Below are 13011 nucleotides of genomic sequence, written 5' to 3' on the forward strand. Positions count from 1 at the left end.
CTTGTAACGCTCACCTGACTCCCACGGAGGCGCTGGCCTGGTTTGCGCTGCTGTGACCTCTTCTAAGGTGATGCGCAGGGTTTGGAAGACGGACTGGACCGGGCCCCCAAATCTGGCTTGTCTGGCTCGCAGAAGTATCCTTCTGTAGGCGAAAATAGGGGATTAACTGTCTGCGGGGTAATGCAATCGGCCTCCCACTTTCCCCTCTCACCCTCCTCGAAACCCTTCTGTGATTCCTCGTAGCGTCTCACCTTAGGGTCTGGAAGGACGAGCTCTCCATCCTGCTTCTGATGCAGGGGCGCGTTGGTATCCAGTTACTTCACTGGATTTTCAGATTGGTGAGAACCAAACTTGCTTGGCTTCCAGGTAAGTTTTTTTGATAAGAGGTTCCTCTTGTGTCCATGCATTAATGTACTAATGCTAGTGTCTTTTTCCCCATAGTGGCCGGGGTACGGAATGCCGGGGAACAGGCACCGACCCGAGATGAGAGGTGAAATCCTTGTAGAAATCAGGTAAGTCTTTAATGAGCGTTTTTTGGTAATGTCTTTTCATTCGCTCATTAACGCTGATGTCTCTTTTTCCCCTTAGGGGCCGGGGTCCGGAAATGCCAGGATGCGGCGCGGACCCGAAATGGAGAGGGAATGAATCATCAGTTAAGTCTTAACATGGAGATTTAGCTTTCCTTATTCCCTTCTATCTCTCACCTTTTGTTCTGGTCTTTTTCTCCCTAGGCGCTGGGGCGTGACTGCGAATCCGGATGATCGCTGCTGAACATGGAGGTGCCCTGTAAAGGTGAGTGGAATGCGGCGCTGCAGCGATCGACGCGATGAGCTTTTAAATAAAAGTCTTCCTTTTCAGGATTGTCGGCGAGATGTCTCTGGGATGCGGTTTTAGCAGGTAAGGACTTTTCCTTCTTCTGTTCTCTTCTTCTCTTCCTTTGCAGGTGATTCAGGATGCTGGCAGGCGTGGCAGAAGTCAGGATGCAGGAGCAGACACAGTGAGCGTCCAGCTGCTAGATGCAGAACAACGCGAAGCACGTGTGGCTGTTCGGGTGGGGTTTAAATAGCCTTGGAAGAAGTTCCAGGTATGTATCCTTCCTCCAATCAGGTATGTATCCTTCCCCGACCACTTCCGGATGGTAAATTAGTCCCACAGGTAAAGTAGTTCCTTTCAGACCTCAAGGAGGCCGGGATCCTGCACCATGGTCTGCATCAGGTAAGTGCACCCAAGCACTCCCATAATGAGCCTGGCGCCTGTGGCGCCAGGACTGATGTCTTTTATGAGCCTGGCGCCATAAGCACCAGGACACTGTCCAAAGGGCCCCTATATGGGGTTGCTGGGTCCTTCCTTGGGGACTGGATGTCCGCTTTCAGGGACGCAGGGCTTGAACCGGCTCCCCGGAAGCGGGCATCATGACAGCACTCCCCCCCCAAGGCCCCTCCCAAGGTTGTTCCCTCCGGGGGTTTTGGTTTGTCTGGGAAGAGTCGGTGGAATTTCCTGACTAATCGAGGTGCATGCACATGGTCGCGGGGTTCCCACGACCTCTCCTGAGGTCCGTACCCCTTCCAATCAATTAGGTAGAACAGTTTTGACCTAAACATTTTTGAGTCTAAAATGTTCTTCACTTCGAATTCGGGCTCCCCATCTATTAGAATAGGTTCTGGAGGTTTGAGTAGTCGGGTTCCGGGTATCACTGGTTTCAGAAGCGACACATGAAAAACAGGGTGAATTCGCATACTAGCTGGTAAATCAAGTTTAACAGCCACTGGGTTAATTATTGCCGTAATAGAATAAGGTCCCAGATATTTTGGGTTAAAAGTTCGAGGCCCTTTGAGTGGTAAATGTCTGGTAGCTAACCACACTTGATCCCCAATCTGATACGGAGGTGCTTCACTCTGATGTAAATCAGCATTCTCCTTGTATTTTCTCTTGGCTTGTTGTAAATGTGTAGTTGCCTCTTTAAAGGCTTGGGTAATTGTAGAATGCAGATGTTCTACTGCAGGCATTCCGAGGTTCTGAGGTGAGTCAAGGTTTGAGGTTCGAGGGTGATGCCCAAACAAAGTATTAAAAGGACTGTGGCCAGTTCCAGAGTGTACCGAATTATTATATGCATATTCGGCTATCCAAAGAATGTCTTTCCAGTTGCTTTCAGATTGCTGTAACATACACCGTAAGTACTGCTCAAGGGTCTGATTTGTCCTCTCGGTCTGACCATCGGTCTGAGGGTGGTGACTGGTCGATAATCTTACGTCGATCTGCGCCATTTGACAACATTTGCGCCAGAAGTGGGAAATGAATTGGCTTCCCCGGTCAGAGATTAGTATAGATGGGAATCCATGTAGCCGAACAATATTTTCTAGGAATTCTTTGGCTAGGACAGAAGCTGAAGGTAAACCTTTCAAAGGAATAAAGTGGGCCATTTTGGAAAACAAAACCACAATTACCAGAATAGTATTGTACCCCGAACAAGGAGGCAGGTCTGTAATAAAATCCATTGATAGGGTGTGCCAGGGTGCTGGCGGTATGTCTAGAGGTTGAAGGAGACCGGCTGGTCTTTTCTTTTGACTTTTATTTTGGGTGCAAACACCACAGGACATCACAAAAGATTTAACATCTTTTCGCGAAGAGGGCCACCAAAATTGTCGTTTCACCTTTTCCTCTGTCTTGACAATACCGGGGTGTCCCTCTATTAATGTATCATGATAACCGGAAATAACTAGTTCGTGTAATTCCTTAATTGGCAGGAATAAGCGTCCTTGGAAATAAGGTAAACCATTATCTATGGTAAAGTCTGGTCCCTTTTGTATCCAATCCTGTAAGGTTGTAGGATCCAGGAGTTGTTTCACTCTGGCTTGAATGTCTTCAAGCGTCTGTAACAAAGTCATGCCTAGAATCCTCTGTTCTGGAATTATTGGTACTGGTTCTGAGTTTGTATCAGATTCTCCCATTCCAATTCGGGATAAGGCGTCTGCTTTGCCATTCTTGCAGCCAGGTCGATAGGTAATCACGAAATCAAATTCAGCGAAAAACAAAGCCCATCGGAGCTGCGGTGATGACTGAGCCTTGGCGGTTTTCAAATACTGTAAATTCCGGTGATCAGTGATCACTGTGATGGTATGTCGAGCGCCAAGCAGATAATGCCGCCAGGCTTTAAAAGCAGACTTAATGGCTAACAGTTCTTTGTCCGCGATTGCATAATTAACCTCGGGTGCCGTGAATTTTCTGGACCAAAATGCTACGGGATGCAGTTGGTTGGTTTCGGGATCTCTTTGGGACAGGACAGCTCCCATGGCTAGGCTGGATGCATCAGTCTCGACGACATAAGGGAGATCTGGACACGGGTGTTTCAATATAGGTGCAGAGGTAAACTTAGCTTTTAAATCCTGAAAGGCCTGCTCGGCTTCTTCAGACCATTGAAAACATTTATTTTTCCTCAAGAGTGCAGTAATGGGTTGTACCACGCGTGAAAATTCCGGGATAAACCTGCGATAGAAATTGGCAAAGCCGAGCATGCTTTGAACCCCTTTTACAGAGCTAGGTGATGGCCATTTGAGGATGGCATCCACTTTTCTTGAGTCCATTCGGACTCCTTTGGGTGTCAGGATGAAACCTAGAAACTCGACTTCTGTGGTATGGAAAACACATTTCTCCAATTTAGCAAATAGTTTGTGTTCGCGCAGTTTTTCAAGTACTGCCCTGACGTGTTTTTTGTGATCAGATTCCGAAGAGGAGTACACCAGAATGTCATCGATATATACGACAACACAAACATCGATGAGTTCCCGAAGGACATCATTCATGAAGTATTGGAAGGCAGCCGGCGCGTTACACAATCCGAAAGGCATTACCTGGTACTCGAATAATCCGTATTTAGTACGGAAGACAGTTTTCCATTCGTCGCCTTCTTTAACTCGTACCAGATGATAAGCCCCCCGGAGATCTAACTTGGTGTATATGCAAGCGTCCTTCACCTGGTCAAGGTGTCAGGGATCACAGGCAGAGGATAACGGTTTTTAACCGTTATCTGGTTCAATGCGCGGTAAACGATACAAGTTCTAAGGTCGCCTTCTTTTTTGGGCACGAAGAACAAAGCCGAGGATGCCGGGGACTTTGACGGGCGAATAAAACCATTAGCTAGGTATTGATCCAAATATTGTCTCAAATGCAGATTCTCAGGTTCGGTAAGGGCATAAATCCTGCTACAAGGGGGTTGTGCACCGGGCACCAGATCGATTTGGCAATCGTACGATCTGTGAGGAGGTAACGTGTTGGCCTGTTCCTTTTGGAAGACGTCCTGAAAGTCTTGGTATTCTGGAGGTAGTTGCATGGAGGCTGAGGTTACAGATGCTAGATTAATCTTCAGGTTTTCTGGGTAGCAGGTTTGTGTACAATCCGGGAAGGTTATTCTCTTAGCTTGCCAATCAATTCGAGGATTATGTGTCTCTAACCAAGGGATTCCAAGAATAACCTGAAAATGTGGAGCCTTGATTACATCAAACACAACACCCTCCCGATGGCCGTCGGGACCAATAAGAGTCACCTCAGTAGTGGAATGTGTTACCGGTCCAGAGGCAATTTCAGTTCCATCCACTGTGGTGATGACATCTTTGCTGGTTTTAGGACGGAGAGGGAGGTTAATCCTAGAGACCAATTCACAATCCACATAGTTTCCAATAGCCCCACTATCGATGTATGCCTTTATTGCATGCAACCGCTTAGGCTGTTCTGGATCTACGAGAACCATTGGCACAATGAAATGCGAGGTCTGAGAGTTAGTTTTCAAGCTCGGCAAGCGGACCCCTAAACTTGTCGGGCGGAGTCGTTTCCCGAAACAGAGTATTCATGGTTTTTATCAGCGGCTCCTACCGCCTTTCGGGCGGTTTTGCCGGGCAATCTCGTAGAAAGTGTCCAGAATTCCCACAATAAAGACATAATTTTAACTGCCGCCCACTTTCACGTTCCTTTTGAGTTAAGGGTCCTTTTACCCCTCCAATTTGCATAGGCTCAGAGACATCAACTCCCTTGGGATTAGCATGGGTCTTGACCAACACCCGGGTCTCAAACCTGGACCGATCTGCTTTTCTGTTTTGAAGTCTGTGATCCAATTGGACCACTAAGTCTATATACTCTGTGCATTCTTGGGGCGGATTTACAACTTGGGCCAAGACATCTTTAAGTTCTCCGCATAGGCCTCGATAAAACAACGTGACTCTTTTATCCTCTGGCCATCCCGTTTCCACGATTAGTCTATTAAAGGTTGCAATATAGGATAGGAGGTTGTGATTGTTCTGTCGCAGGGATAGAAGTTCGTCATCCAGAGCCTGCCCCTGAGAGTGTCGAGCAAATAACCTTTCCATGCTTGCTTGAAACCTTTGAAAATCACGGACAATCGGGTCATCTTGAGTAACCAGTGGAACTGACCAATCAGCAGCGCAGCCGCTGAGATATGACAATACAAAGGCTACCTTGGTCTGATCATTAGGGAAGGCCCCAGGTCTGCATAGGAAGTGCAAACAACACTGATTCATGAATACGGCGAATCGTTTGGGGTCCCCAGCAAAGCGTTTGGGTGGGGCCAGCGGCATGTTTCCTGGTCGATTAATCTGCACCGGGTTACTGGAAAGCACCGGAGCGGGGTTCCCTCCGGAACCAGGTAGAGGAGTTTGCCCAGCTTGACCTTGCAAAAGCTGTCTGGCCAGGTCATCAGTTCTTTCCTTTGATATTATTAATTCCCTCCTGAGGGCATTAGTCTCTTGACGAGCGGCATGTACTTCGGCCCGTAATTCCCCCAGTAATTGGGCCAACTGATCAGTCTCAGAACTTTCCATAGCGCCTGGGTGGGAATTTGTAGGAAGACTTCGCGTTCTGTAACACTCACCTGACTCCCAGGGAGGCGCTGGCCTGGTTCGCGCTGCTGTGACCTCTTCTAAGGTGATGCGCAGGGTTCGGGAGACGGACTGGACCAGGCCCCCAAATCTGGCTTGTCTGGCTCGCAGAAGTATCCTTCTGTAGGCGAAAATAGGGGATTAACTGTCTGCGGGGTAATGCAATCGGCCTCCCACTTTCCCCTCTCACCCTCCTCGAAACCCTTCTGTGATTCCTCGTAGCGTCTCACCTTAGGGTCTGGAAGGACGAGCTCTCCATCCTGCTTCTGATGCAGGGGCGCGTTGGTATCCAGTTACTTCACTGGATTTTCGGATTGGTGAGAACCAAACTTGCTTGGCTTCCAGGTAAGTTTTTTTGATAAGAGGTTCCTCTTGTGTCCATGCATTAATGTACTAATGCTATTGTCTTTTTCCCCATAGGGGCCGGGGTACGGAATGCCGGGGAACAGGCAGCGACCCGAGATGAGAGGTGAAATCCTTGTAGAAATCAGGTAAGTCTTTAATGAGCGTTTTTTGGTAATGTCTTTTCATTCGCTCATTAACGCTGTTGTCTCTTTTTCCCCTTAGGGGCCGGGATCCGGAAATGCCAGGATGCGGCGCGGACCCGAAATGAAGAGGGAATGAATCAGCAGGTAAGTCTTAACATGGAGATTTAGCTTTCCTTATTCCCTTCTATCTCTCACCTTTTGTTCTGGTCTTTTTCTCCCTAGGCGCTGGGGCGTGACTGCGAATCCGGATGATCGCTGCTGAACATGGAGGCGCCCTGTAAAGGTGAGTGGAATGCGGCGCTGCAGCGATCGACGCGATGAGCTTCTAAATAAAAGTCTTCCTTTTCAGGATTATCGGCGAGATGTCTCTGGGATGCGGATTTAGCAGGTAAGGACTTTTCCTTCTTCTGTTCTCTTCTTCTCTTCCTTTGCAGGTGATTCAGGATGCTGGCAGGCGTGGCAGAAGTCAGGATGCAGGAGCAGACACGGTGAGCGTCCAGCTGCTAGATGCAGAACAACGCGAAGCCCGTGCGGCTGTTCGGGTGGGGTTTAAATAGCCTTGGAAGAAGTTCCAGGTATGTATCCTTCCTCCAATCAGGTATGTATCCTTCCCCGACCACGCCCGGATGGTAAATTAGTCCCACAGGTAAAGTAGTTCCTTTCAGGCCTCAAGGAGGCCGGGATCCTGCAGCATGGTCTGCATCAGGTAAGTGCACCCAAGCACTCCCATAATGAGCCTGGCGCCTATGGCGCCAGGACTGATGTCTTTTATGAGCCTGGCGCCATAGGCGCCAGGACACTGTCCAAAGGGCCCCTATATGGGGTTGCTGGGTCCTTCCTTGGGGACTGGATGTCCGCTTTCGGGGATGCAGGGCTTGAACCGGCTCCCCGGAAGCGGGCATCATGACATGCCTTCCCCACCCCCAGCATTCCACTCACCTGTCCCCAGCATTCCATCCAAGTGCGTTACAGTTTTCTCCCCTCCAAACAATCTAAGTGCGACGCATTTCTCACCCCTTGCAATCCATCTACGTGCGATACATCTCCCGCTCATAACTGTCGGTCCAAGTTTGAAATGCTCCCCACCCCGAAACGCTCCATCCAAGTGTGGTGTACTTCCCGTCCCCAAATGCCACAATAGAATTATAATGACTTAAGCAACGCTGCTTCGAATTCAGCCACACCAGAATAGTACTGACCCACTTAACACTGCTCTTGAATTTAGCCACACTAGAATAGTTACGGAGTTAACGTTGCGTTGAATTTAGTCATAACAGAATTGCACAGACCTAGTCAATGCTGCTTTTGACTTTAGCCACACTAGAATTGCACACGTGTAGTAGGTAGCAACCTGTGATACAAGCAGAGTGTAACTGCATGACTTCCTGGAGTGCAGCCTTGTATTATGTCCCCCAATGTACCTGCTAAAACAGCAACCAACTACTGTCTCACCACAGTCACCCTACTTCTTCAGCATCAGCAGGGCCAATGGTGAGGGATCATGGGGGTTGTAGTCCCTAACATCAGGAGAGCCACACAGTGCAGAACCTGGATTTAGAATGTGATTACTCATCCATTGGGCCGACCCGGGTTTTGCGAACTAGGTGCTACCATTGAGTCAATGATTATATTGTTTTAAGAGTTTATTGACTGATTAACAACCATTAAAACATTTTGTCATCGGTTATTAGCTGGAAAGTTCGATAAAATGACAGCCAAGCATGATTTATGTGTGTGGCAAAAGCTGTAAAGTGCACACTCCTTAAGATGTGAAGTGATTGGTGGAGCACCTGTTGTTACAAACGCAGACATAAGGTTACCTGCTAAGTGAAGCTTGCCTGCACTTGGTGAAGCAGGGTGCCAGGTGTATTTGGCTGGAATGGGAAGTTATAGAGGTGGGAATGGCGGGGGTGGGAGGGGAGGCCTGCACTTAATAGGCTGCAGGTGTTCAACATGTCTATGAGGCGGGATGGGAATTCAGAAAACAGGAATGGCACAGTTGTCTGGGGCTGGTCCTGAGCAGGGACGGTTCATGTGTTCTGATACTAGTTTGCTGGTTGAGGCAGAGGCATGGTATAGAACATAGCATAAGCTCTAACCTCCCACAGAATAAAGCACCCTTCAATGAACTCAGGAGCAAGATAAGGGGGTTTGTGCAACATCGTTCCCAATCCCCACCCGATGTACTATACACCGTGGCAAAGTGTCAAAGGGGACAGGCACGGTCATCCGTTCGAGTTGCCTCTGCCCCTGTCCACGCACAGCAGGGATGATCCAAACATGGAGGCAAAATGGCCGACAGGTGGCACACTACCTTCATGAACCCTCCAGACAATCACACACTTTCCCCAAATATTCTAGGATTGGAGGTAATAACATATAATTATTGGGGGGCAGGAAAAACAAGTGGCCTCACTGCGACATAATCCAATGAACCCGAGGCAACATGGCAGGGCTAATCAGAGCAAAGCAGCATACTCATGACTGGGCACGGGGGCAATTGCTAGTACACTAATAGCACACTTCCCACCACAGTGCAAACGCAGTGGCTAAAGGCATGCTTTACATTACACAACAGGGGCACACATCCCAAATTTCATCTAAGATCCAATGCTGCAAGAGCATTTCAGGCCCTTTGGCACTCTATAATATGACTGTTGCTATGGCGCCATTTTCCACAGCAACGGGTAGACAAATCAAGGCTAAGATCACATGCACGGTTGTATACATAAAAGTCAGGTCCTTGGCTGAGAGACTTTTTGCTCAAGGTTCTTCATTGTTCTTTATTCATTTAGATGATGACGATGATGATGACGAGGACGACTACAAAACGGGCTCCCTCTGCAGTTACTGTGCCTTCTGCAAGGTAGGACGCCATTTTGGGTTTCTCTTTCCCATTTGTAAATGAGAACAGTTATGTCACTGCTGGAAAAGCACATTCCTCGAACATTGGGTGCCTCCACATTATTCTCTCGGTTTCTGAGGCCACGTGATATCATCCGGTGTAGGCCCTCCATGTCAAGCTTGCTGGAGATCTGGTACCACCAAGGGAGACAAAAGGGCATGCGCCAGGTTGCCAGCAGTGTCGGGCTGGCGCAAAGATTTGAGTGGGGGGAAAAGTGTAGATATACCTGATGACAGTGGTAGCGCCATGAGTGAGGGTAGGTGCACGCAGTAGCGAGTAACTACAGTAATAAACTCGAATATATGTTATTGTGTGATGTAAGGAGAGAGTGCTTCTTGATCTCACATAAGCCAGTATTTGAACGTATCCCTGGACAGTAAAGAGGGCAGATTGGGGCAGGTGAAGGCTAGGTCGCAGAGTCAAAACGGTGGTAGAACGGGCGTGCTGCTGTGCTGCGGACAGGACAGGTGTGTGGAAAAAGCTAGGGGCAAAGCTTGGGCTGGGTAGAAGTCACGACTGGCTGTTGGCATGGTTGGTCTTCAGCCAAGGCAGGGCTGTGAATAGGGCGCTGCTGCGGCATACGTCACAGTATCACAAATAAACGCTGTTCAATACTTGCTTTTTTTATGACAATCAAAAGTGAAACTAACACATCAGCCAGTCACACCACACAAAATATGGGAGTCCTCTTAAAGGGCCAAGGACGAGTATGCTCGTCCATTTTACATACAGGCTTGCATAAGAGCCTAGCAGTTAAGGGGTTAAGCGCAGATATGACACCGCCATTGAAATTCTGCTCACCACCTGGCCCGTGTGCCATTGTCTGCAAACCAAACGTTTTAGTTTTACATCTGTTAAGGTGGCATACATATTGGCAGATTAATAAATAGCACCTGAAGTGTTTTTACAGTTCTGAGTCCTTCAGTCTCCAAACTTGCCATCAGGGAGACCTCCGGGGAGGAGGATCGCGGTACCCTTCAGAACTTAGTTAAGTGTCTTGGAGGTAGGCAAGCAAGGTGGGGCTCGGGTTAGCTTGGGACATGCCGCTGGCTCTAGCTCGACTGGTGTTTTGAGCCACGGGATTAACCATGCATGACACTAACATAGAATTGTGAAGTTTAGCCATGCGCCAGACCTAGATAGAATTATGAAGATTAGCTATGTGTTACACTTTGGGTGAATTGTGAGGATTGTGCATGCATCACACTTAGATAGAATTCTGAAGTTTAGTCATGTGTCACTTTAGATAGAACTGTGAGGATTCAACCATGCATCACACACAGAGAGAATTGTGAAGTTTAGCCATGCGCCAGACCTAGATAAAATTATGAAGATTAGCCATGCATTGAACTTGGGTGAATTGTGAGGAGTATGCATGCATCACACTTAGAGAGAGTTGTGAAGTTTAACCATGCATCACTCTGTGTCAAACTTAGATAGAATTGTGAATATTAGCCACACGTCCCATTCTGATACAATTGAGAATAAACATGCATCACACTTAGAATTGTGAAGACTAACCATGCGTCACACCTGCATAGAATTATAAATTCAACCATGCGTCACTTCTAGACAGAGCTATAAAGATTAACCATGCATCCCACTTAGAGAGAATTATGAAGTTTAGCCGCCATGCGCCAGACCTAGATAGAATTACCAAGTTTAGCTATGCCTCCCATTCAGATAGTACTGACAAAATTAAGCATGTGTCACATGTATATAGAATTGTGGAGATGAGTCATCTGTCACAAGAGAAAGGACTGTGTAAATTAGCCACAAAGAACAATTTAGCGAGTAGCCAAAACACTAACACCCCACTTCTACTTCCTCAAATACACCGCCCAAACACTAAACGGCCATCGGGCTAGCCATCCTATACCCTAGCAAACACCCAACACAAGCAACACACACGTACAACAAACAGTCCCGGAGACTGAACCATAGCCGTATGGACACAGCAAGCCAGTTCACACAACCTTAAACATCTGCCAATCTACGCATAAAACACCCCAACATTCCAGTCACATAGAAACCTCCCAGACACTGGACCTTACCCGTACGGATACAACAAGCCAGTGTGCAAAACCTTAAAAACCAGCAATCTACAAATATAACACACATACATAGTGAACACAACAAACTGCCACACAGAAAGAATTCCAGGCATTGGACCTTACCCGTACGCATACAACAAGTCAGTGCACGCAACCTACCAATCTGCAAGCCAATACACACAGACGCCAGTTTCTTCTGGTTCTGGACCTATCATTCTTCCCTCACTCACCAACCCCGTCCTCTTTCTTGTAGAGTGCAATGAGCGCCTGGAGACTGCCCTTGGGTGGTATTGGTACACGGTATAAATCAACATAGCATAACACCAGCTGGCCGAGTCACAAGTCGAGCCCACCTGTGTGTGCCTCTGCCGAAAGTAGTTAAAATACATTGTTGCCTGTATGGGGGCAGGAGGTGTCTGCCTGTCTTCTTGTGACACCCCTCACAAATCAGTATTGACTGAGTCATTTGGGGCGGGACTGGAGCATTTGAGGGAAGTTTTGTGTAAATTGGTAGTTATAACTCCCCTCGCCCGTCCCCCCTTCCCCCGGCTCCCTTCATTCGAATGCTGGGGCAGGTGAGCACATCCAACACTGTCTGTTCGTCCAAGGCAGCTCTCCACACTTCAGTGCTATGGCAGTGCCTCCCCTATACCCCTAAATGTGTCAGTGGCCACCTCTGACCTCTCCCCCTGTTCAAATGCTGTCACTATTGCTGCTGCCGTCCCCTTCATGCTTTTCTAAATGCTGGGAAGAGAGGAAACCAGGTGGAGTCAGTGCTTAATTTGTAAAAATGAATAAGTGCCAGGGCCCACATGTTTTCTAGCACTCTGGTGACACTGCCTTCGATTCATTGGATCGAGTGCTATACACCCATAGCTGCTCCCCACAGTGTCGACATAGTTGGGGTTACACTTCAGCTCACACCTGCTCATTGTGGTTGATGGATGCACTGACTATCAGCACTTCATAATTAAAGAGAGTCTGAGACAGTAAGTGCCGGGGCTCAAAAATAAGTGACAGGGCTGAGCCCTGTTAAACACCCCCACAAATGAAGCACTGGGTAGAGGTTTTGTGATGGAAGGGGAGGCAAGACGTCAGGTAGGGGTCTTTGGAGATCAGAAAGCAAGAAATCAGGAAGGGGTCTTTTCTTTTGGAGTAGTTACTAATCAGGACGACCGATAGCCATCTTTTGTGGTGGGCTGAGGCAGGACAACAGACAGGAGTTTTTTCTTGATGTGGGGGCGGGTTGGAGGCAAGACTAAAGGTAGGGGCCTTAAGTTGTGGGGTAACGGGTGAGGAGGCCGTTTTCCAGCTAGGGGTCTTGTATTGTGGGCGTCATTGAGGTTAACAGTACACCAGGTAAGTGCCACGCGTTTCAGGAAGGCAGTTCCCCAAGTGGGCAGCTTGTGTTGTGGGGGTTGGCGAGGGGCAGAACTCCAGGTAGGAGTCTTAAATTCTGGGTGGGGAGACAAGATTCCGGATAGTAGTCTTGGGTGATGGGGGTGAGAAGAAGGGCACTCGGCCGGGCATCATGGGTTTTTGGGTAGGCAGAAGGCCAGGCAGGGCACTAATGTTGTAGGGCTCGTGAGATATGTCTCCAGATTGGGGGTCTTGTGTTGCAGCGGGGTGGGGCTGAGGAGGCGGGATGCCAGGTCGCGGTTTTGAGCATTGGGGAGTGA

General features: G+C 48.3%; 1 protein-coding gene across 1 annotated transcript in view; it reads left to right on the top strand.

Annotated features, from left to right (window-relative positions):
* Positions 1 to 13011, top strand: part of LOC138453125 (sarcoplasmic reticulum histidine-rich calcium-binding protein-like) — a 157695-nt gene that overhangs the window by 63135 nt on the left and 81549 nt on the right. Inside the window, exon 2 of the mRNA XM_069605682.1 lies at positions 9169 to 9239. Within this exon, the coding sequence (XP_069461783.1) occupies positions 9169 to 9239 (71 nt within the window). The remainder of the gene's footprint in view (positions 1 to 9168; positions 9240 to 13011) is intronic.

Source organism: Ambystoma mexicanum, chromosome 1p (assembly GCF_040938575.1).
Source record: "Ambystoma mexicanum isolate Mex_15411 chromosome 1p, UKY_AmexF1_1, whole genome shotgun sequence".
Lineage (NCBI taxonomy): Eukaryota > Metazoa > Chordata > Amphibia > Caudata > Ambystomatidae > Ambystoma > Ambystoma mexicanum.